This window comes from Eptatretus burgeri, chromosome 14 (assembly GCF_056783735.1).
Source record: "Eptatretus burgeri isolate ZD-2024b chromosome 14, Ebu_testis_v1, whole genome shotgun sequence".
NCBI classification, from domain to species: Eukaryota; Metazoa; Chordata; class Myxini; order Myxiniformes; family Myxinidae; genus Eptatretus; species Eptatretus burgeri.
In genome coordinates, this window is record NC_140974.1 from 74,397,610 (window position 1) to 74,421,785 (window position 24,176).

Genomic DNA, 24,176 nt, shown 5'->3' on the forward strand with positions numbered 1-24,176 from the left:
GCAGCCGCTTGACGCGGTCGAACGCCGCCTGGTGTGCAGGCCCCAAAACCCAGCGCTCGTCCTTCTTGAGCAACCGCGTCAACGGCGCAAGTTGTGAGCTGAGCCCGCGCACGAACCTTTGGTAATACTGGGCCCTGCCAATGAACGAGCGCAGCTGCGTCTTGTCGCGAGGCGGTGGCATGCGCTGAATCGCCTCCACCTTCCGAGGACCTTTCAACAGCCCCTCCGGCGTGATGATGTGCCCGAGGTATTCCAAGCGCTGCTTGAAGAACGTGCACTTGTCCCTGTTTAAGTGCAGGCCGCACGCTTCTAGCTTCGTCAGCACTCGGGCAATGTTCGCCAGATGCTCGTCCGCCGTTTTCCCCGCAATGAGTACATCGTCCAGGTAGGTCTGAGCGGGCAGGCCAATGCAAACCTGATCCATGGCTTTCTGCCACAAAGCTGGGGCCGAAGCAATCCCAAAACAGAGTCGGGTATATCGATAGAGTCCTTGACACGTGTTGATTGTCAAAAGCTCGCTACTCCCGGGATCCATCGGCAGGTGAAAATATGCATCACGCAGGTCTAGCTTCGTGAAGTATTGACTCCCCGCCAATCGCGCATATATTTCATCGATTGACGGCAATGGATATTGCTCCACGCTGAGCCCCGGGTTAACTGTGGATTTGAAGTCCCCGCACAATCTGACGTCCCCATTCCGTTTCAGCACCGTGACAACCGGGGTGGCCCAATCCGAGCATGACACCCGTTCGATCACTCCACGGGCCTCCAGCCTATCCAGTTCACCCTTGACCTTGTCCCGCAGGGCATACGGCACCGGACGCGGTTTACAAAACCAAGGAACCACCCCCTCCTTCAAGAAGAGTTTCGCCTCCCTGCCCTTGAGTTTTCCAAGGTCGTCTCTAAACAACCCTTGATGTCTTTGAAGAATCTCCTCCAACTGATCCTCCCACTGGCTCGGCACGGGTTGCACAAGGTGAACTGCGGCCCAGTCTAGCCTGATGCGGGTCATCCAATCTCGGCCGAGGAGAGACGGCCCCCTCCCCCGTACGACGTACACCCGAAGCGTGGCGACCTGGCCTTGGTACCGCACAGACACGTCTGCCATCCCGACTGGCGTTATCTTCTCGCGGATGTACGTGAACAGCGCGAGGTTTGACCTGATAAGCTTCAAGCCGTTGAGCCTACGCGCGGTCTGTTCGCCGATGAGCGACACCGCTGCTCCCGTATTGACCTGGAACGTGATCGGCGTTTCGTTCACTTCGACTTCCACCGTCATCGGGCGCGCCGTCGTCGGGCCAACTGAAAACAGGCTCCGCAACGGCCACTGGTTCCGCCCCGAGTCACGTCGCACATCGCCGTCCACGACTTTAACGGTGGCCGACGCCCCACGGCACACACGCGCCAAATGACCCACCTTGTGACAATTCAAACACACGTTGCCTTTATACGGGCATGCACGGCGCAGGTGTCGACCTCCACATCCCAAGCATGTCCGCGGGGTCACCCCGCCGCACGCGTGGCCGCGCGGCGACGTCCGACCCGCATCGAAGGTCGTGCGCGCGTCCCGGGGTGCTCGCGACCCCGCGTGGCCGGTGATGGCTCGAACATCCCCGCGAGTCTGCTCAACCGCCATGTGTGCTTTCATTTTCTCCACAATGTCCCGAAACGCCAGCCCGTCATCCCGGGGCCTGTTCGGTGCCACTAAATCACCCAGCAGCCGATAATGCTCCGGCGAAAGCGAAGCGAGCAAGATCGACTTCTGCTTGCTCTCGTCGACCACATCGTTCGCGTGGAAATAGCATTCCAATTGCTCCGAAAACAATTCGAAGTCGTCCCCGTCGAAAACGGGCATAAGTCCGTATGCACCCATCCTCGTCAGCCAACTAGTGTGTACGAGGTGCGGTGGGACGCAAGAAGCACGCGGGCCACCATCTACTCCGCTTTATTGCGTGACCAGAAGCACAGTCTTACCACCCCTAGCGGGCGAGGCATGATATACGAAAACCCAATCACGTGACACAGCACAGTCTTGGCTCCCGAGTGGAGCTCATGGGTATAGTCCCAAGGACATGGTCGACCGCCGGTTAGCGGGGTCTGGGCCATGGCAGGCGGCTCATGGGCGGACGCATGGTGGGCCATCAACAGATACCCCAATTCGGAATGAGGGGGGGTATAATTTGAACTACCGGTGGCATGCACCTTACCCGGTGAGGTGTTTTAAATGTGGCCAGGTGAGCCACCTGCAGCGGCGGTGGAGGGCTCCGCGCATGGAAAGGCCCTAGCCCCCCCAGACCACCAACTCCACCCCGTGCAAATCGGAATAGCCGGGTCCCAACACCACCCCCCCGCCCCCCCGCCAGTCCCAGGGAAACTAATGAGTGCCAAACATATAGGGCTGTGTTAGGCAGACCCAGATGGGGAAGAGCCCTCAGAGCTGCGACAGGTCATCTATTGTGGCCAAATTGGCACTGGTAGTTTGACAATTCGGTGCAAAATTGCCGGCATAGGGGTAGACGCCGTTGTGGACACAGGGGTAAGCGCCACAATCATCAGCCCTGTGCTTCATAATTCGAGTGTGGACGGGTGGGATGAGATCCACCGTCTGCAAAATCATAGTTTGCAGCTAGCTAATGGGGCAACGGCCCACATCACAGGGCGTGGTTTCGTGACCCTTAAATTGGGCACGGTGAAAATAAAAATAGAGGTTTGGGTGGCGGAGGTGTGCGACCCATGTCTAATAGGGTTGGATGTGCTGACTGCCGATGGTTGTAAAATCGACTTAGGCCGAGGAGTCATGCAGTTGGGTGGTGAGGAGTTTCCGTTGGGGGGCATGAGCACGGATGAAAGGGTGGAGCTGGAGGCTCCCGACTCCATGGTCATTCCCCCAGGTGCCGAGGCAGTAATCCCGGCCCAGCGGCGGGCACACCCAACCTGGCAGGGCTCCTGCGGCCTGGCCGAACTACTGGCGGGGCAATCGACCCCGGGTTTAGTCGTGGGCCACATCCTGGTAAATACCGACGGGCCTATCGTGCCCGTCCTGGTAATAAATGTCAGCACGGAACCACGCACTATTGGACGGGGCACGAAGGTGGCAGATTGCACCCCAGTGATACAAGTCGCAGAGCTGAGGGACGATAACATCGAGTCGGACCGGCCCCAGAGGGGGTCTCCAGACTCTGTTAGGAATTGGCCCGATCCCATTTGCGAGATGGTAAATCGGAAGGAGGCCATTCTGAGTCTTTGTTGGGCCTCGAGACAGGACGCTAGTCTCTCCTTATTCCCCTCCTGAAAGGGAACGTAGGGGATGGGAGTAGGCTAGGTTGACAGGATAGGTTAGCCGGACAAAGACAAAGTGGGTTAGGTAGACGGAATAGTAAAAGGAAAAAAAAAGTTCATAAAAAATATAGAAAGGGGCTAAATTTGTTTTGTGTTGCAAATTAAGGGAGTGGGTATGGACAGAGACGGGCAAAGGCGGTAGGTTGGGGGGAGACACTAGGGTAGGTCCGAGCCCGTTTTCAGAGTGGCCGGCACCACCGCACTCCCTCCAGACCAACACGGAACGAGACCAGAGGCCGGCCAGCTTCACCTGCCGGCCCGTTGTGCTGTATCGCCTGTTCCGCATGGAGTTTGCCTTGCCATGCCTCATTTGCCTGCCTCTGCCATAACCCCATGCCTGCTAGTCCTTATTTGCATTGCCCCTGTGTCACCATCACCATGTGCGCCAGGATCATCCAGTGTTTTGCAAGGACTGCCCTGCAGGCAGCCACACCACGGTGACTGCATTGAGCAGCCCGTGCACCGTTTCTTGCATCCAGTCCAGTTCCATCCAGTTCATTTCAGGGAGGAGCCAGGGACTGCATTGGGCAGCCTGACTACCTCTTCAAATGGCCTGTGGGACGGCACATGGCATGCCATGTAGGGTGAGTTGCCTCCAGCAGCTGGGGGTATGAAAGAATGAAAAGAAGAAGTTTCACTGAAATACTCAAGGGGGACCTTTTGAGCAGGCCTGAGGACAACTGACCTTCAGTTGCGGAGCACTCACCCACAAACAAAATGACTAACTTTGCCATGCCTTCTTCCCACAGATGACATGTCCTGGGCCATGGTTAGTGGAAATATTAGTTAAGGTAAAAATTGTAAACAAGTTTAACCAATAAGTGTGTTTGTCTTAGCGCCGGCAATGTAGTTAAGTTGTCTGTGTGAATCTGATAGTTCAGTTACACAACGCATGAGGTTATTTATTTTTGGGACACGTATAAAAAATGTCACACTCAGGGATCCGAAGGTAAATCGTACAAAAGGAGAACTTACACATGTTGGTCACACGCAAATTTGACGACTCGGGACGAGTCTGTAAAAAGGTGAGGTGATACTGTTGCAGATTTGGAAGTTTACTGCACTCAACATACAGGTCCTATAGATCAGTTATATCGGTAAGTACATGTTGCCAGTTCGGGTCCCGACCATAGTCTAATGGGTAATTAAATGTTCCTGTGCCGTGGAGTTATTTTAATAGTCAGGCTTTCTTTTTGTTTATTTTTACACCACCATCAACACCAGCGTCATCTTTCCCTCGCTCTGCTCGACGCCATTTCTACGTGTGTCCGATCACGTACGGGGGTGGAGATTTCCATCACCTCAGATCGAGACTCTGCCCAAAAGGACAGGAGCGTGCTCCTTGTCCAACCAGGAAGCTCAGCATCTCAGGCTGGCTCCGCCTTTGCCAGATAGAGTGTTCGGCTCCGGCCAATCGGGAGGCCGCGACGAGTCATCCGAGAACGGACCGTCCAATGAGGAGGCGAGTGGCGACAAAAGGAGGTCTCTTGCGCCTTAGCACAAAAAGGAGGGGTGGGGGTTCTGGAACGAGGAACATCTATCTGTGCGCAAGATGGTGGAGTGCAAAAGCGTCTGCGCACGGAGTGGTCGGTGCACCGGAGGGTCTTCTCCTGCCAGCTTTCACCCTGCCGACCTCGTTCGCCTGGAGCCTGGTTGTGAGGGCGTCTGGATCGTGCTGGGGGTCCAGTTCTGCCCCGAGGACCTGGTTCTTGAAGACCGCACGAGGCGGAAAGGTCAAACAGACTCTCCCCTCCAGCTCGACTGTCCTCCGGGCTGGAGGTCCGAATAAAGACCATTTTGGTCCGATTCTTTGGGTGTGTGCGTATGTGTGTTTGTGGTGACAGTCAGTTAAGTAGGAATTGTATAAGTGCCGTGCGATATATACGTGCATTTCTTTAATCGGTTTAACTCTGCTCTTTGGTACTCTCCTCGTTTCTCTATAATTATTGTAAATAAACAGCCCCATTTGTGAAATGTATCTGCTCGTTCGTGTCCTTTCCTCCATTGGCTTTGCGTGCTGCATGTTGGGAAATTAGCCAGGCTGTTGCCGCTGTAACGGGACATTTGGACCGACGGATCTTGGCGATAAACCGCTAGGGTCGCACGCGTTTCGAGTACGCTAAGCGGCTCGTTCTGTACGGGTGCCATCGAAGGTGAATTTCCCCAGTAGTTTGGACCACGTGGGTATTTAGGTAAATTTAAATTGGCAATCGACCCTACCCCACGTGGTCTATCTATTGGCGAACTTTGGTCCGAAAGGGATCCGTAGTTTTCGGAGTTTTCCGAAAAAGTACGATCTAAATTCCGGGCGATCGGTCGAGCCGACTCTACTGCTCCACCTAGCGGTCGTGCTTGCAGCCGACGCCCGGCCCCGCAACAATACTGCTAAGTGGACGCGAGGGCTGGTCATATCGACGGATAACAGCTACATCTGAATCCCCTTGATTATTTCTTCTAGAGTATGCTGAAGGCGCAGGTTTATTCAGTGAAAATCAGAGACACAAATCATCTGAGGCTATGCATCACGGATGCATGTGCAGGGATTGATGGGAATGCTGCATTAATGTACCATGTTCATTGTAATTTTGCACATCAAATTGAACTGTGCATTTCTCATGAGGGACAATACATTGAAGATATCATGCAATATCATTGAACATATCATGTATTGTAATGTAATGTCAAGAAACCATTTATAATATAATGTATATTCGCCTATGTTTCCAGACTTTATGGCCACCCTGTACAATGTTAAGGCTTGTATAAGAGTGAACACAGAATGTACAATAAGAGGAGGAGGAGACAAGAGGGGTGGGAGAGTGAAGGACAAAACAGTGGGAAACAGGGACATGAGGAGATCTGTGGAAGGGAGAGGGATGAGGTGGGGAACATGGGGTAAACAAGATGGACACTACAGGGACTTTCAGGAAGGAAAGCAGGGAATTGGAAGGAGGTGGGTTTGGGCTGAATTAGTGGGGGTAGAAAAGATCATGGTATTGGACGGGGAAAGATAAGCTGTGGTGGTGAACGGCTGTTTTGAAGACCTTGAGGTTGAGGGAAGAGTGGGATTGAAGAGAGTGTGGGAGTTTATTCCAAAGCCGGGAAAAAAGTGGAATAAAAGAGTGAAGGTGAGCAGTGATTCGTGATTTTGGTAGTTTTACCAGAAGGGGGTTGCTGGCGGACCTTGGGTGCCCTGCGGAAATATTGGGAGGGGGCGGGGGGGGGGGAACATATCGCAGACAGAGCTTGATTGAAAACTTGACTTTGTGAAAATTATTAATTTCTCATAATCCAAAAATGTTGGAGCATATTTTCCACATTTGCTTGAGCCAACTATTATACATCTTAATGAATCTGGAATTTTTTTTATTGTTGTTAAATTTTATCTTACTCTCCCAGACAGGAAAAAAAAAATTAATTTATATATTTCGAAAATAAATCATCTAATTTTTAACAATTTTCTTTTTCGAAACTCAAGTTTATCTGAAGTTCGGGTTTGATTTCTAAATAATCCATTATTTTACTTACATAATATCTTGTGTTGATGTTTTCCAGAAAGTCGTGAATAATATACTGTCGGACCCCGACATTCGCGGAACCCGCGGAATTCACGGGTCATAAAGTGTGACCAACTTCTACATTCACGCTTTGCGTATTCCCGATTATTAAAAGTTAAAAAACCAATTTTTTTTCACACTTCAGGACTGGTCTCCTCTTTCCACCGTCACTAATATTAATTCAGCCTGGGAAATCAAGGAAATTATTCGGAGTCCGGATGAGTCAGTTTTTAGAGTCACCAATAAATATTGGTTAAAAAATTAGATTAAGAAAGCCCAGAACGATTTAAAGAAAATCCAGAAGGAATTGAAGGACTAACTCCTCCTTTCACATGGCTGATGTGCGTTTTGGGAGTATAAATATTAATGGAAGGGGTAGGAGCCTTAGGGCGTAAACTCCAGGTTAAGTCTTTGATAAAGAGATTGAAGCTGCGGATTGTCCTGCTTCAGGAAACTTACAGTTAGTTCCTTGAATTATCATGCCGAGCGGAGGCAGCTGTTGAAAGAGAAACTTTTCTTTAGCGATAAAGATTCCATGACTGCAGGAATTGCATTATTTTTGCATCCTGTGCTGAAAACCACCTCTGTCGTATTCATTGAGGACGTGCAGGGATATCTAGCCACTTTATCCTTTGTGCTGGATCACTCCAGGTTTATGCTTGTGAATGTGTATGCTCCAAATAAAAGTAATGAGAGAAATTACTTGCTACATTTGACTGAGCTAATAAGGAATATTGGGTGCCAGATTTTGTGTAATTGGGGGGGGGGGTGGAGGGGGATTTTAATTGCACTTTAAACCCAGTGTTGGATCGCAATAGTGCTGAACCTCACCCTGAGTCAACCAAGCCTTTGGCAGAGGCTGTTCAAAGGTATGCATGGAGGGTTCAGCACCCTAATTAGTGTAGGTTTTCATGGTGTAGCTGTGTAAGGAAGTGTCACGTTAGCGAGGTTAGATAGATTTTATGTTAATAGGCAGATGATGAAGGAGGTTTTGAGAACAGATATTATCCCCTCAGGTTTCTCAGACCACAGTGTAATTGTCCTAGTTTTTTGACTAACATCCCGTGTGGGAGGGGGTTCTTGTTATTGGAAATTAAATATAGATGTTCTCAATAATACTTACTTCCAAGAAGCCTTACGGGTGGTATGGCAGGACCTTGTTTGTAGAAGAGAGAGTTTTGTTATCTTGTGAACTTGGTGGGACAATGTGAAGGCACAAATTGTGGTTTCTGCCAACAGCATCAAATGTTTACCTGCAAGCAAAGAAGAGTAGAGAAAAATGTTCTGAAAAGAGAGGTTACAAATTTGCAAGGTCATTTAACAAAACAACCAGATGTGCAGAAGCACAAGCTACCGGTGGAGAAGCAATCTCTCCTGAAAGAGATTGTAAATTATAAGGCCATGGGTGCTATGATTAGACCGAGGATGGATCGCTTGTACAAAATAGATGCACCCACTCAGTACTTTTTTAATCTGGAAAAAGAATCAGTGCCACAGAAGCAAATGGGATGTCTCAGGAAGCCAGGGGAAAACGATAGTGCGTCACAAAGCCAGATAAAGAGGGTTATGTCTGATCACTTTCACCAAATTATTTTCTAATGATGATGTGCAGGAATGTGCAATGGAGCATTTTACAATGGAGATGCCTTAGCAACAGCAACAAGATTGAGAGGGGGGATCCGTCAGGGCTGCCCTTTATCTGGTATTTTATATGCCTTGAGTATTGAACCCCTATTGATGGTGTTGAAGAAATCTCGTTGGTTTAAAAGTGTCGGCAGAGCATGAAGTTAAATTATCAGCCTATGCAAATGACATTTGTATTTTTGTGAAAGATTCGAAAGATGTAGAACTTGGAGCTATTCAACAAAGTTGAAGACAACTTGGAGCTATTTAACAAAGCGACAACAGCTGTCATAAATTTGGACAAAAGCCAGGCCTTATGGATGGGTAAAGCAGGTGGATCCTTGCCTTCCCTTCCACTTCAGCTCATATGGAGTTTTGAAAGTTTAAATACCTGGGAGTGTTTCTCGGAAATGAAACTGGAAAAGAAGAACTGGAAGGATATGGTGGATGCCCTTGAGCAAAGACTGACGAAGTGAAGAGGTTTGCTCATTCAACTTTCATATAGGGGACGTGTGTTGGTGCTCAACAATTTGGTGGCATCCATGCTTTGGCATCGTTTCAAGGCGGTGCACCCTCCAGAGTTTGGTGAAAAACATACAGAGGATTTGAATTAACTTCCTTTGGAGCGTAAAACACTGGATTCGTCCTGGAGTGCTGAGTCTTCCCTTGGGAAAAGGAGGTCAAGGCCTTGTGGACTTGATCAGTAAGATTATGGCCTTTCGTATGACTGTGATTAAGCGTCTGCAACATGGACCTTCGTGCCTGGCTTGGAGATTTCTGGCCAACTCTCTTTTGAGCTGAGCTGGTTCCTTGGGCTACTTGCAGGACATCTTTTGGATTGATGTCCAACACTTGGACCTCACATTATTAACTTGTTTATGCTTGTGAATGTGTATGCTCCAAATAAAAGTAATGAGATAAATGACTTGCTACATTTGACTGAGCTAATAAGGAATATTGGGTGCCAGATTTTGTGGATGCCCCGGTTAGAATAGGTGTACCATATCCCTGTGTGTCGTAAGAGGCGACCAGGGTTGCGTCAGGAAGGGCATCCGGCGTAAAAACCTCTGCCAAATCATTATGCGGACAACAAAACGAATTTCCATACCGGATCGGTCGAGGCCCGGGTTACCAACGACCGCCACCGGTACCGGTGGTCAGCAGGGTACCAGTGGAAATTGTGCTATTGCTGGGCGAAGGAGGAGAAGGAGACGGGGAAGGCGAGTCCGGAGGCAGTGGGAGAGGGGGAAGGGTAGAAGTGTGGAGGTGAGAGTTGGAACTCTGAATGTTGGGACGATGACTGGCAAAGGGCGAGAGTTGGCTGATATGATGGAGAGAAGAAAGGTGGACATACTGTGTGTACAAGAGACCAAGTGGATGGGGAGTAAGGCTAGGAGCATTGGAGGTGGTTTCAAACTGTTCTACCATGGTGTGGATGGGAGGAGAAATGGTGTCGGGGTAATCCTGAAGGAAGATTATGTCAAGAGGGTATTGGAGGTGAGGAGAGTGTCTGACCGAGTGATGAGTGTGAAGTTGGAAATTGAAGGGGTGATGATGAATGTCATCAGTGCATATGCCCCACATATGGGGTGTGAGATGGAGTATAAAGAAGATTTCTGGAGTGAGTTAGATGAAGTGGTGGAGAGTGTATCCAAGGATGAAAGAGTGGTGATTGGAGCAGATTTCAATGGACATGTTGGGGAAGGGAATAAAGAGGATGAGGAGGTGATGGGGATTGTACGGTCTCAACAAGAGAAATGTGGAAGGGCAAATGGTGGTAGAGTTTGCAAAAAGAATGGAAATGGCAGTGGTAAATATGTATTTCAAGAAGAAGAAGAAGGAGGAACACAGGGTGACATACAAGAGTGGAGGAAAGTCCACACAGGTGGATTACATCTTAAGTAGGAGATGCAACCTGAAAGAGATTAGTGACTAAGGTTGTGGCAGGGGAGAGTGTAGCTCGACAGCATCGATTGGTGGTCTGTAGGATGACTTTAGAGGTGAGGTTGAGGAAGAGAGTGAGGGCTGAACCAAGGACCAGATGGTGGAAGCTGAAGGAGGAAGACTGTTGCGTGAAATTTAGGGAGGAGGTGAGACAGGCGTTGGATGGTGGTAAAGATGGGTGGGATGATTGGGCAACGACAGCAGAAGTTGTGAGGGAGATAGCTAGGAAGGTACTTGGTGTGACATCTGGACAGAGGAAGGAAGATAAGGAGACTTGGTGGTGGAATGAGGAAGTACAGGAAAGTATAAGGAAGAAGGGGTTGGCGAAAAATAAGTGGGATAGTCTCAGAGATGAAGAAAGTAGGCAGGAGTACAAGGAGTGGCGTAGAAAGGCAAAAAGAGAGGTGGCAAAGGCCAAGGAAAAGGCATATGACGAGCTGTATGAGAAGTTGGATACAAAAGAAGGGGAAAAGGATTTATACCGATTGGCAAGACAGAGGGACCGAGCTGGGAAGGATGTGCTGCAGGTTAGGGTGATAAAGGACGCAAGTGGGAATGTGCTGACGAGCAAGGAGAGTGTGTTGAGAAGGTCGATGGAGTACTTTGAGGAGCTGATGAATGAAGAAAATGAGAGAGAGAGAAGGTTGGAAGAGGTGGAGATAGTGAATCTGGAAGTGGGGTGGATCAGTAAGGTTGAAGTGAGGACTGCTATGAAGAAGATGAAAAGTGGAAAGGCGGTTGGCCCAGATGGTATACCAGTGGAGGCATGGAAGTGCTTCGGAGAGATGGCAGTGGGGTTGTTAACCAGATTGTTTAATAAAGTCTTGGAAAGTGAGAGGATGCCGGAGGAGTGGAGATTAAGTGTACTGGTTCCGATTTTCAAGAATAAGGGTGATGTGCAGAGCTGTGGAAATTACAGAGGGATAAAGTTGTTAAGCCACACCATGAAGTTGTGGGAAAGAGTAGTGGAAGCTAGGTTAAGAGGAGAGGTGACGATCTGTGAGCAGCAATATGGGTTTATGCCAGGAAAGAGCACCACTGATGCGATGTTTGCTTTGAGAATGTTGATGGAGAAGTATAGGGAAGGCCAGAAGGAGTTACATTGTGTATTTGTGGATTGAGAGAAAGCTTATGATAGGGTGCCAAGAGAGGAGTTGTGGTATTGTATGAGGAAGTCGGGAGTGGTGGAGAAGTATGTGAGGATCGTGCAGGATATGTATGAGGACAGTGTGACAGCGGTGAGGTGTGCGGTAGGAATGACGGACCGGTTTAAGGTAAAAGTGGGATTGCACCAAGGATCGACTCTGAGCCCTTTCCTGTTTGCAATGGTGATGGACAGGTTGACGGATGAGATCAGACTGGAGTCTCCATGGACTATGATGTTCGCGGATGACATCATGATCTGTAGGGAGAGTAGGGAGCAGGCTGAAGCGAGCCTCGAGAGGTGGAGGTATGCACTGGAGAGAAGGGGAATGATAGTCAGTAGGAGTAAGACGGAGTACATGTGCGTAAATGAGAGGGAGGGTGGTGGTATGGTGCGGTTGCAAGGAGTTGAGGTGGGGAAGGTGGATTGGTTTTAATACTTGGGATCAACTGTCCAAAGTAACGGAGAGTGTGGGAGAGAAGTGAAAAAGAGAGTGCAGGCAGGATGGAGTGGGTGGAGAAGAGTTGCAGGAGTGATTTGTGACAGAAGGGTAGCTGCAAGAGTGAAGGGGAAAGTATACAAGACGGTAGTGAGACCAGCTATGTTGTATGGTTTGGAGGCGGTGGCACTAACAATAAGACAGAAAGCGGAGCTGGAGGTGGCAGAGTTAAAGATGATGCGATTCTCGTTGGGAGTGACGAGGATGGATAGGATAAGAAATGAGTATATTAGAGGGACAGCGCAGGTAGGACGGTTTGGAGACAAAGTGAGAGAGGCGATATTGAGATGGTTTGGACATGTGCACAGGAGGGAAACGGAGTATATCGGGAGAAGGATGTTGAAGATGGAGCTGCCAGGCAGGAGGAGAAGAGGAAGGCCAAAGAAGAGGTTCATGGATGCGGTGAGGGCGGACATGCGGGTGGTTGGAGTGTCAATGGAAGATGTGGAGGATAGAGCGAAATGGAGACGGTTGATCCGCTGTAGCGACCCCTAACGGGAGCAAGCCGAAAGAGGAAGAAGAAGAAGACTTGGACCTCACACAACTACCGTCCTTCTACTCCAGCATGCTGAACGCTTGGCAAGCATTTAAAGTGAGCCGCTGGAAAACGTCACACACAAAATAAATGTTTTTGTGTGAACCCCGCTTTTACAATCCACTATTCGAAAGTATTCTGAAAGATCGAAGTTTCATTGAGAAATTTGTTGGTAATAACATTCGGAGAGTATATCATCTGTTGAACGGTGAAGGAAATTGGATGAGCGCTGCTGCTCTGGCGGAAGCTGTGAGCATAAGGTCCGCAAGACACGTTTCTCTTGTGCTATGTGGTGTTTTGAAAAGGTTCCATGACGAGAACTGATATGGGGAGGAAGTGTCCACTGTACTGGTGCCACTGGCACCTCCTTTTCCAGATCTTGTGCTTTCTCCAAAAAATTGTACGACCCACTCGGTCTATAAAATCCCATCTCCTCTCCTTTCGAAGGCCTCCCACTCATTCTCTCCGAATGAACGGCGAAACTTGTATCAGGCTTGTGTGAGTTGAGTGTGCATCATTCCTAAATCGAATGATAGGAAGTGGGCATGCTTGTTACCGGATGTATCCCCCTCTCAACCTCAATGGGACAGTTTTTATCAAATGCTTAAACCCAAAAGAACTAGGGACCTTAAGTGGAAGCTAGCCCATTGGATTCTACCCATAAATCATCTGTTACACATTTTTTCTGAATTGATACCTGATGGCTATCCTATTTGTGGTGCAGCTGAAACTCTTTTCCATGCGTATGTTGAGTGTAGGCGTTTCATTTCCATATTTCAGTTGTTAAAGGAACTGTTTAGCAATTTATCTTTGTGTTTTAATTTTAGAGATTTCATCTTTAGTGTAAAATCCTTGCCTGGGTCTAGAAAGATAGCACCTTCGGCCAATTTTTTGGCGGCTCAGGCAAAGATGGCGATCTATAAGACTCGGAAGGTGAAACGCGAAGGTTTATCTGAAAGGAATTGTAACCTATTGTTACTTTTTAAGAATCTTGTGGTTACTCAGATTAAACTAGAGTTTAGTTTTTTTTTAAACATGAGGGGAAGTTACCAGAATTTGAGCAAACTTGGTTGGCAAATTCTTTGTACAGTGTAGTTGATGGGGATTTGGTATTTGATTGGTAATAAGGGTTTAAGTCCAGTTGTACCTTTTTCTTTTCTCTATATCTTTGTTTTCTCAAATACGATTAGCCTGGTCTCTTCTTTGCTACTGTTTTTTTTTAAACTTGTTTTGGGTAGGATGATTTTGGTATATTTATCTAATAAAAGATGAAAACTCAATTAATCTCCCTCTGTGTTTGTCTCCATCTCCATCTCCATCTCCATCTCCATCTCCATCTCCATCTGTCTCTGTCTCTGTCTCTGTCTCTGTCTCTGTCTCTGTCTCTGTCTCTGTCTCTCTCTCTCTGTCTCATCCTCACTCCACCCTTGCCTAATACAGAGCAGCACCCTCCCACATATCTCTCTGTCTCCAGAGTTTGTCTGCGGACGTGTCCAGACAGCGTTTGTCTCCAGATGTGTCCAGCTGGAGTTTGTCTCCGGATGTGTCCAGGCATTGTTTGTATCCAGACGTGTCCAGGCATTGTGTCTCCAGACATGTCCGAGCGGTGTTTGTCTCCAGACAGCTTATCTCCGGACATGTCTGAGTGGAGTTTCTCTCTGGACACGTCCGACCAGAGTTTATCTCCGGACGTGTCCGGCAGCATTTGTCTCCAGACATGTCCAGGCATTGTGACTCTGGATGTATCTGGACGGTGTTTGTCTCTGGACACGTCTGAGCTGGAGTTTATCTCCGGACGTGTCCAAGCAGGAGTTTGTCTCCAGACGTGTCCGGATAGGAGTTTGTCTCCGGACATGTCCAGACAGTGTGTTTTTGGATTTTCAACACGAGCAAAGCTGACAAAACTGGAGAATGATGGGGACATTGGTCCACATGAAAGAAAGGAATTCCACTGCAAGGCTGTTTGAGGATTTCTAACAAAATCAGGATCTGAGGCAGTACAGAAGTTGCCAGTTCAGGATGAACTGCTGATGCATGCAAGGTTTACAAACTTCAAGTCAAGAAGATTGTGCACATGTAATGACATCGAGTGCTTCATCCACATATTTGGCTCAGCCTTGATCTGCCACTCACCAGACCGAATGGAGAATCTGCAGGAGGAATTAAATACAATACCAGTTGATGTAAGGGAGTGACATCCCCCAGGAGATATGGCAGCGTGCTGTCATCCGCTTAAGTGAGGATGGATCGACCAAACACTAAGGACGAACTTAATTTGGAGCAACCTTGGCAAAATCAGATTATCAGATGGGAGACTTAGATTCTCACACCTTGCACAGGTATCTCAAATAGTTGTTCCACATTCCAATGCTGCAGAGGAGAGGATTTTCAGGATGGAGTGGAAAAACAAAACACTTCAGAAACATCTTCTCAAACGATGTAACACTGACTTCCCTCTTGACTGTTAAACTTGCCAACCCACAACCACATCAGCCATGTTACAAATGGGAGCCAACTCGGAACCATAACAGCCATGTTACAAATGTGAGGCAACCGAGAATCACGCCAGACATATTACAAATGGGAGGAAACCCAGAATCACTCCATACATGTTACAAATGGGAGGCAACCCAGAATCACACCAGACATGTTTCAAATGGAGGCAACCCACAGTCACACCAGACATGTTACAAATGGGAGCCAACCAGGAATTACACCAGCCATGTTACAAGTGGAGGCAACCCAGAATCACACCAGCCTTGTTACAAATAGGAGCCAACCCGGAATCACACCATCCTTGTTACAAGGATAGTGTGATTATTTTGTAAGGTCAAGCCAGATCAGATCTGTGACTTGCTCCAGGTATCATGTAAACCTGTACTAACCTGTTTCATGGTCGGGTTGTCGGTGACTAAACCATTTCCCCCACCAGGTTTCTTGGTGAGGAGGGTGTATGATATTGGCACCCAGCAGGATTAAAAACAAAACCTGTCAAAGGGTGGAGGAACTCCTTGTGAGCCAACGGCCATCCATATCTAGTGCCCAACTGTGTCTGTGGACATCCTCCTGCAGTTGGGTTACTTTTTTTGGAAGTTGGTGGCAGGATTTGCACTCTGGCCACCATAACAACCCTTCAATGTGCGAAACGTACAAAAAGCAAAATAAGTCTTAAAACCCACTCTGTGGGAGTACCTCCTGTGCAGCTGCCCTCCACAGGGCAGCTCACCGGATGACAGGTTTGGGGCAAAGCCTTCAGGGCCCGCACTCTTTGATAGGAGGAAAACCACGGGGTAACCTTCACAGGTCAGATTGCGGGAGAGTGTGTCAGGGTGGTGCTGAGGTGTCATCCACCAGACGGTAGTCTCCTTGGGTTAATGTGCGATGGTCCCTTCAGTAGGTGCCTGAAATATCCTATCCCTAAGAGAGGATGATCACCTGTCTCTGTTATAATCTGAGTTCAAGCGTTTGGACATCGGTATTGCAGCACTTTCTGATGTTCGGAGACCAGATTGCAGCGAGATCATGGCGGGTGTTTACACCTACTATTGGTCTGGTTGTTCTGATGGATACCATGCCCAAGGAGTTGCTGTAGCTATGTCCATTAATCTGACTGCAATGATAATTGAGGTAACACCGGTCAACGAGCGTATTATGAGACTAAGGATTCGTCACTCCTTGGGTGTCGTTTCCCTGGTCTCTGTATCTGCTCCGACTGAGGTGGGTGATCTCACCGTGAAGGACGCATTCTCCGCCACACTCAAGCCTGTGGTTGATCAGTGCCCCAGGCGAGATACTCTTCCAATTTTGGCGGATTTCAATGCATTGACTGGAACTGATAGGGATGGTTATGAGACATGTGTTGGTCTCCATGGGTCTGGAACTGTGAACCAGAATAGCTCGAAGTTCCTTGACTATGCAAGAAGTCATGGACAGGGTGGCTGGTTCATGGTTTCAGTGCCCACAGGCTCATCGCTGGACTTGCTATTCCAACGCTGGTGGTGTGGCAAAGGAGATTGACCATGTACTCGTTGATGGTCACTGGAGGATGATCCAGGCCACTGGATCACCCCACCTTCCAGTCCCTTCCGGTTCTGGGCTTGCAGCACCGATAGGTTCTCTCAGGGGTCTCTGCCGACATTCTCAAAGTTAAGTTTCCGGACATTATTTGTCCCGTTTTAACTGTTTATTTTCTCACCTCCATGTTTCTGTGTGTTCCTAGCTTGGTTTTGTTTCAAAAATCGTGCTATTTTGTGAGTTTTCGTCGTCATTGTCTTACAGGGTTCGTTGAAGCCTACTCATCCTTCCCCTCTGAGTGTACGATCGTTTTTATTTGTATTCTCCCCCTATTACCTTCAATTCCTATTTTCCCCACTTTCCCAACGTCCCCCATCCCTCCCAACTAAACACGCTGTTTTTTGTCTTAAATTTAAATGAAAAAAGAGAAAAAGAAAACAACCTTTCTTCCTGCTTACCCATGAGTCCCGATTCTTCATCTCCTTCTTCCTCTTTCTGCCGGCACACCATCTTTCTTCTACCTGAGCTGACCCACTCTCTCCATTACCTTCACGATTTCTTCCTACAACTTTCCATTCACGAATCTTGCCTAATCTTCAAAAATCAATCAAAAAATAACAATCTTCCTTGTATCCTTTCTTTCTTTACACCTCCTGTAACCACATGTCTCTCTCCACCCTCTTCCTGATACTTTTCATCGATCCATCAGCTTCACTCTGCGTTTACAGTTCCAAATTCACTATACACCTCCACGATTTTACCTCAACCTTCCCTTTTCCGAATGTTACGCAATCCTTATTTAAAATAAATAAATAAATAAATTCACTTTTGACTGTATACCTCCCAAAGCCACGTGCTTCTCCCATAACCACATGATCTGTTTCCACCCTCTGCATTTACCGATCCAAATTCACCATTCACCTCACAATTTTTTCTACAAACTTTCCATTACCTAATCTGATGAAAACTCTCTCTCTCTCTCTCAAAAAAAAAATATAATCATAATAATAATAATAATAATAATAAAAACGATATCTGATAATGCTTCATCTCCCTCTTTCACACATGTGCTTCTCATTGTTGTATCATAATTCACGACTCTTCTATTTCAACAGACTGCTCTCAATTCGACCTCTCCTTCATACCTTGCATAAAAATACAAACTGTTACAACATTTCTTCTCTCCATTCTCTTAATTCGCCTTCAATGCATCCATCAAGAAATGTGTTCAATCGCATCTCTGACGTAAAAAAACAATTTAAACCCCAGTTTGCTATAAATGTTCGCTTTCCATCAACCATTCTTTTTTTCCAACTTCAGTGTCAACTCACCCCTCTCAAAGCAACCATCACACTCTTCTCCCTCCAAGGATCCCTCTCACTTCTCTCAAAAACTCCCGCCTCACCTTTCTCCCTCAACTCTCCCCACTCACCATTCTTCCCCCTCACTCATCCTTCTCAAAGTTGCCCCCCCTCTCATCCACAAAGCTGCCTCCTTCCCCTGCCCTCTTACCTCCATCTCATCACTCCATCTCCTCAAATCCCCAACTGCCTTCTGCCCCCTCTCTTTCCTCCCCTCTCCCCCAGCACCACAGAGCCTTTTCTCCTCCTCATCTGGCCCCTCCCCTAGCTATTATGCAATCCCCCACACTCTTTCAACAACTCTCCCTACCTCCTCCCACCCCTCCTCCCTTGTCCAACCCTCCCCCTCCCCTCCCATCCTCTGCACCCAAAGCCTCCTCCCCTCTTCCTTCATTAACAGTGTGGACCTCAAATATCCAGGGCCTTTGCTCAAACGTTTCAGATCTTTCCATACAGGTTGCCAATGACAAACCAGACATAATCTGTCCAACAGAAACTTTCCTACCTCAAGACGTCTCTGATTCCCAAGTATCTCTCTGTGGTGACTCCCTCCTCTGGTATGACAGACCTGAGCCTCGTCCTGCTGGAGGAGTTGCTCTCTTCATCAAAGACTCTATTCCTCACTCTCCATGCACTGCCTTCACTCCGCCACACCCCCAGGAATACCTCTGACTGCGGATTCCCCTCCACCGCCACCTCTTGTTTATATGTGTACTGTACCGTTCACCAAACAGTGATGACTCCATTTACACCTCACTATCCAAAAACATGGACCAACTTCTATCTTCTCATCCGAACTCTCTCCTCCTCATATGTGGTGACTTCAATTGTCATCATGCCAGTTGGCAAGGTGTGGGTACCTCTCTCACCTGTCATGGCACTTCAGCAAAAGCTTTCTGCGACTCATAGGGACTGATTCAATTGGTTAATTTCCCGACCCGGATCTCAACCAATGGTACTCTATCTCTTCTGGATCTGATTTTGACAAATTTCCCTGAAAATATCTGTTCTTCCACCGCTCCAATCGGTTCTTCTGACCACGTGCTTGTCAAAATGGACATCTCTCTGTCTGTTATCAGAGAACCACCTCAGCGCCGTTGAGTCTGGCATTTCACTGAAGCCGACTGGCCTGGTCTCCAAGCAACCAGAAAACTTCTCAACTGGTCTCCCATCGCTACTCCAACATCAACTCATCCTGGGAATTCTTACAAAGAAAGTTGCTCTCCCTCATGCACAAATTTATCCCCTCTCGTCTTCAGTTGTCCTACCCTTCACTGAAGCTTGTGAAGTTGTCCTGAAATAACTTGCCTTTGCCTCATGGAAAGCAAACCCAACTGAGGGTAATCTCAGTTCCTTTCATAAAGCTCGGAACAAGTGTGAATCTACCCTCAAAAGAGCCAGAAAACAACATCTTTCTAAGCTGAAGTCTGAACTCTCAACCTCTCTCCCTCCTCCAAATCCTGGTGGTGTCGAATCAAATCTGTTTCTGGTGTATGTTCCCCCTCCATCCCCTCCCTTACCTCAAATGGCCGCACTGCTGATACCGCACGTGAAAAGGCTGAATGCCTCAACTCTGTGTTTGCATCGAAATCTTGTGTCCGAAACCAATCGCCTTCTGTACCCACCTTACCCAGTCGCACCCAACTGTCCCTGCACTCTGTGTGCTTTTCCTCTGACAAGGTGGAGAGCTTGCTGTCAAACCTCGACTCAGATTCTGCAACCGGTCCAGACGGCATCAGCCCACGTGTCCTAAAAACCAGCTCCTCTGCTATTCCTCACCCTCTCTCTGTTCTGTTCACCCTCTCATTTGCTCAAGGTCATCTGCCATCTACTTGGAAATCAGATAACATTACTGCCCTGCACAAAAAGGTGCAAAAACAGATCCCTGCAACTACAGACCAATCAGCCTTCTCCCAATCATCAGCAAGGTTAGGAATCCATCATCACTTCAGCCATTAAATTCTTCCTCTTCTCCAATGGCTTGATTTCCGTTCATCAATTTGGTTTCAGACCAGGTCACTCTACCCTGGATATGCTGCTTCTGCTCTCCCAACAATGGATTGAGGTACTCAATGCTAGACACGAAATCAGAGCCATATCCTCAGACATATCGCGTGCATTTGACACCGTCTAGCACCCTGCCCTGCTCACCAAACTCTCTTCCTATGGTATCCAAGGCCATCTTCACTCATGGCTTGCACACTTCATCTCCTGTCGTGGTCAACATGTGGCCTGAAATGGAGTTCTTTCATCCCCTCTTCCTGTCCAGGCTGGAGTTCCTCAAGGCAGCATTCTGGGCCCTGTTATTTTTCTGGTTTTCATCAATGATCTCTCCAACTCCGGAAAATCCTCTTTATCTCTTTGCTGACGACTCCAGCCTCTGCTGTACCATCTGTCATCTCTCAGACCGGCAAGCCGCAGCTTCTTCGCTCTCTGCAGATTTGGGTAAAATCACGTGGAACATGACTTTCAATCCTGACACATCTCACACTCTCACTATGTCTCTCCGAAAGGACCATTTGGAACCCCCCCACCCCCATCCACTTTCTCAAAAATCTTCTGGAAGAAGTCCTTTCATTCAAGCTTCTGGGTTTCACTATCTGCCATGATCTTTCCTGGGAAAGCCACATTTCCAACCTGGCCTCCAAAGCCAATCGCCGACTGGGAATCCTCCGTCGTGCAAAGTCCTTCCTCGGCCCACCTGAGCTCCTGACCTCATACAAAGCTTTTGTCCAAAGCTTGTCCAAATACAAAAGATGGAGTACTGCTCTCCCGTCTGGGCTGGTGCTCCTGCCTCGCACCTTTCTCAGCTTCACGCTGTGGAAACTAAGGCATTTAGGATCATTGGTATCTCCCCCGATGAGGCTGAGTCTTTGGGCCTCTCACTCTCTCACCGCTGGCAGGTCAGTGGTCTTTCTGTCTTCTACCGTCTCCTCTCCGGTCTCGCCCCCCCCCCCCGCTTTGTCTGCAATCTGTCTCCACAATATTTTCCCAGGGCGCTCAAGGTCCACCAACAACCCCCTTCTGGTAAAACTACCAAAATCACGAATCACTGCTCACCTTCACTCTTTCATTTCTCTTTTTTCCTGCCTTTGGAGCAAACTCTGTCACTCTGTTCATTCCTATTCTTCCCTCCAGGCCTTCAAAACAGCTGTTCACCACCACCTCTTATCATCCAAACCCCCATCCAAATCCTCGATCTTTTCTACCCCCGTTAATCCACCTCAAACCCACCTCCTTCAAATACCCTGATTTCCTTCCTGAAAGTGCCTGCAATGTCTATCTTGTATACCCCATGTCCATCTTGTATACCCCATCCCTCTCCCTTCCACAGATCTCCTAATGTTGCTGTTCCCCACTCTTTTGTCCTTCCCATTCTCACCCCTCTTGTCTCATGCTCCCCTTGATGTGTGTTGCGTGTTAGCTCTCATACGAGCCTCGACAAGGTATATCAAAAAAGAAACAAAAACTACAGGGTCTACCAGACTGCTCAGTTCCTCAATAGCGACCACATGCTTGTTGTAGCAACTCTGAAGTTACAGCTGGAATTGGGGAGAATGGTACTATCCCAGCCTCGGCTGGATCTTGGTAAGCTCAAGGATGAGAGGGTAGCTGAGGAGTTTGCAAACAGGCTGAGTAGAGATTTGGGGGATCCTGAAGAGTTATGGAGTGCCTTCAAGACCATCATCCTTGACGTTGCAGGTGGATGCCTTGGAATTCAACAGAGGGCAAAGAAGAATTTTATTTCTCAAGGGACACTGGATACCACTGACCAGAATTGCAGGGCCAGGCTGAATGGCAGAGCTGAGCTGTTCAGGGAGCTGAGGCGTAAAACTGTACGTGCGCTAATGGTGGACAAGGAGGCCTATGTGTGAGGAATCTGTGATGGGGTTGAGCATCACCTGTGGTCAAGTGATTCTCGTCCTGCTTACAGGGGAATTGCGTTCGTCCAAGCCAGTCCCTCAGTGTACTGCAGTCAGAGTGGAGAGTGGTGGGCTCTTGACAGAGGATTCCAAAGTGAAGGCCCGCTGGGCCGGTTACTTTGATCGGCTGTACCAGGCTGACCCACCAGCTGTTGAGTTGGATGTCAAGGGTGTTAGTCCCTGTTGCTGACCCTCCAAATCAACTGTGATCCACCAACGTGAGTCGAAACACAGGCTGCGGTGAACCATTTGAAATGGGCTAAATCTCCTGGGATCTGTGGCGTCCATGCTGAACTTCTCAAGACTGGTGGAAATGCTGTACTCATGTCGTTGCATACAGTTCTGTGCTCTGCCTGGAACACAGGCATCATCCAAACTGACTGGAAGAGAGGCCTTGTTGTCCCTCTCTGGAAAGGGAAGGGTGATCACCAGTACTGCAACAACTACTGAGGGGTGACACTGCTCTCAATACTGGGCAAGGTCTTTGCTTCGATAATTATTGATCGGGTTCACCACAATCTGCTTGAGCACCAGCGTCCAGAGCAGTCAGGCTTTACACCAAAGAGGTCAACGATTGACCGTATCCTTGCTCTTCGGGTCCTCACCGAACGCAGATGAGAGTTTCAGCAGGGGCTGCTTGCAGCCGATGTTGATCTCTGCAAAGTGTTTGATTCAGTGAATCGGATGCCCTCTGGAGGATTCTTCATCTTCGTGGGGTACCACCAAAACTGATCAATCTGATGTCTGAACTCTACTCTGGTACTGAGCGTGCTTTGAGATGTGGTGGTACCATCTCTGACTTGTTTCCAGTTGTTACTGGAGTTCATCAGGGCTATGTACTGGCCCCCACATTTTCAGCACTTGTATGGACTGGATTCTGGGGAGGATGTCAGAGAGATCAGGCTGTGGTGCATCGTTTGGGAATGTCAAGATCTCTGAGATTGATTTCGCAGATGATGCAGTCATCTTTGTGGAGACTCTGGATATCCTTTTGGGGGCCCTTGAGGTGCTAAATGAGGAGTCAGAGCTGCTGGGATTACGTGTTTCCTGGGTCAAAACTAAGATCCAGGCTTTCAGTGACATCTTGGATGCTGCTATCTTGTCTGTACCAGTTTGTGGCGAGGATGTTGAGGTCACGAAGAGATTCACCTGCCTTGACAGTGATATTCATATGTCTGCTGGCTGTGAACCAGAGGTCAATAGACGTCTGGGTCAGCCCTGGGGAGTCCTGGATTCACTGGATTATGGGGTGTGGTGCTGCCAGTACCTTTGTGGGAGGATGGAAGTCCAAGTCTTCAGGTCCTTGGTGCTTCCAGTCTTGCTTTACGGATGTGAGACTTGGATTCTGACCAGGGATTTGAGATGGCGACTTAATTCCTTTGGTACCAGGTCTCTTCGGAGAATCCTTGGCTATCGCTGGTCAGACTGTGTCGAACGAGCGGTTGCTGAGAGAGACTCAAATGAGATTTGTTACCTTATAGTCTGTGAGTGTCAGCTGCGGCTGTATGGACTTGTGGCTCATTTTCTTGATGCTGATCCTGCTCATCAGATTCTCTCATCGAGGATGTCTCACCTTGGCCTCCTCCACCTTCATGAGTGGAGGAGGCCAACGGGCTGACCACGTGCATCGTGGTTGCAGCAAGTTGATCAGCATCTCATGGAGATGGGGATGGGCCAAGCATCTGCCTGGGGGATGGCCAGACGGAGACCCCTGGAAACGCAGCGATGCGCTGCTTCAGCGCATGCTGCCATACCTGACCTTGTTACAAATAGGAGCCAATCCAGAATGACACCACCTTTGTTACAAATGGGAGCCAACCAGGAACCACACCAGCCATGTTACAAATGAAAGCAAATTAAAGAAATATTTGTGAAAGCAAAGTCTGCAACCGAGTGCAACATTCGGCACCAGAAAGAAACATTAACAAAGTTTTACTCAGACAGTGTTGTGCTCTGGTAGCTTGTACATTATGCTGCGTTGGAGCCTGGGGAGTAACTGCTGAAATCTATCTGTGCAGGTTCTTCCTGACATCTTTGTTCTTTGTTTCTTTTGAATTTTTCACATTTCTCTTTCTTCATTCTAATTCTTGCTTTTTCCTTTTCTTTTCTGTCTTTCATTCTCTATTCCTCTCTTTTTTGTCTCTCTGTCTAAGGAGAAGTGAATTCTTGCAGAAATTTTCTGTAAGTCTCACTTGGCTCTTCCTGGATGGATTTGAGGGTTGCGGAGTAGTCGCGGA

General features: G+C 48.2%; 2 protein-coding genes across 4 annotated transcripts in view; one reads left to right on the plus strand and one right to left on the minus strand.

Annotated features, from left to right (window-relative positions):
* The window catches only part of LOC147013633 (uncharacterized), a 146,601-nt gene that overhangs the window by 108,936 nt on the left and 13,489 nt on the right, over window positions 1-24,176 (minus strand). For all 3 annotated transcript variants that reach the window (XM_085855625.1, XM_085855626.1, XM_085855624.1), the window contains exon 2: window positions 8,020-8,149. The gene's annotated coding sequence lies outside the window, so the exon portion shown is untranslated. The remainder of the gene's footprint in view (window positions 1-8,019; window positions 8,150-24,176) is intronic.
* On the plus strand, window positions 7,873-11,718 carry LOC147013636 (uncharacterized). The gene has a single exon (XM_085855630.1). The coding sequence runs from the start codon at window positions 10,508-10,510 to the stop codon at window positions 11,582-11,584; it is 1,077 nt and encodes a 358-aa protein (XP_085711756.1). The 5' UTR covers window positions 7,873-10,507; the 3' UTR covers window positions 11,585-11,718.

What these genes read in the sequence shown, in the direction of transcription:
- LOC147013636 (XM_085855630.1), top strand. Translation starts at nt 10,508, where the DNA reads ATGACTTTAGAGGTGAGGTTGAGGAAGAGAGTGAGGGCTGAACCAAGG.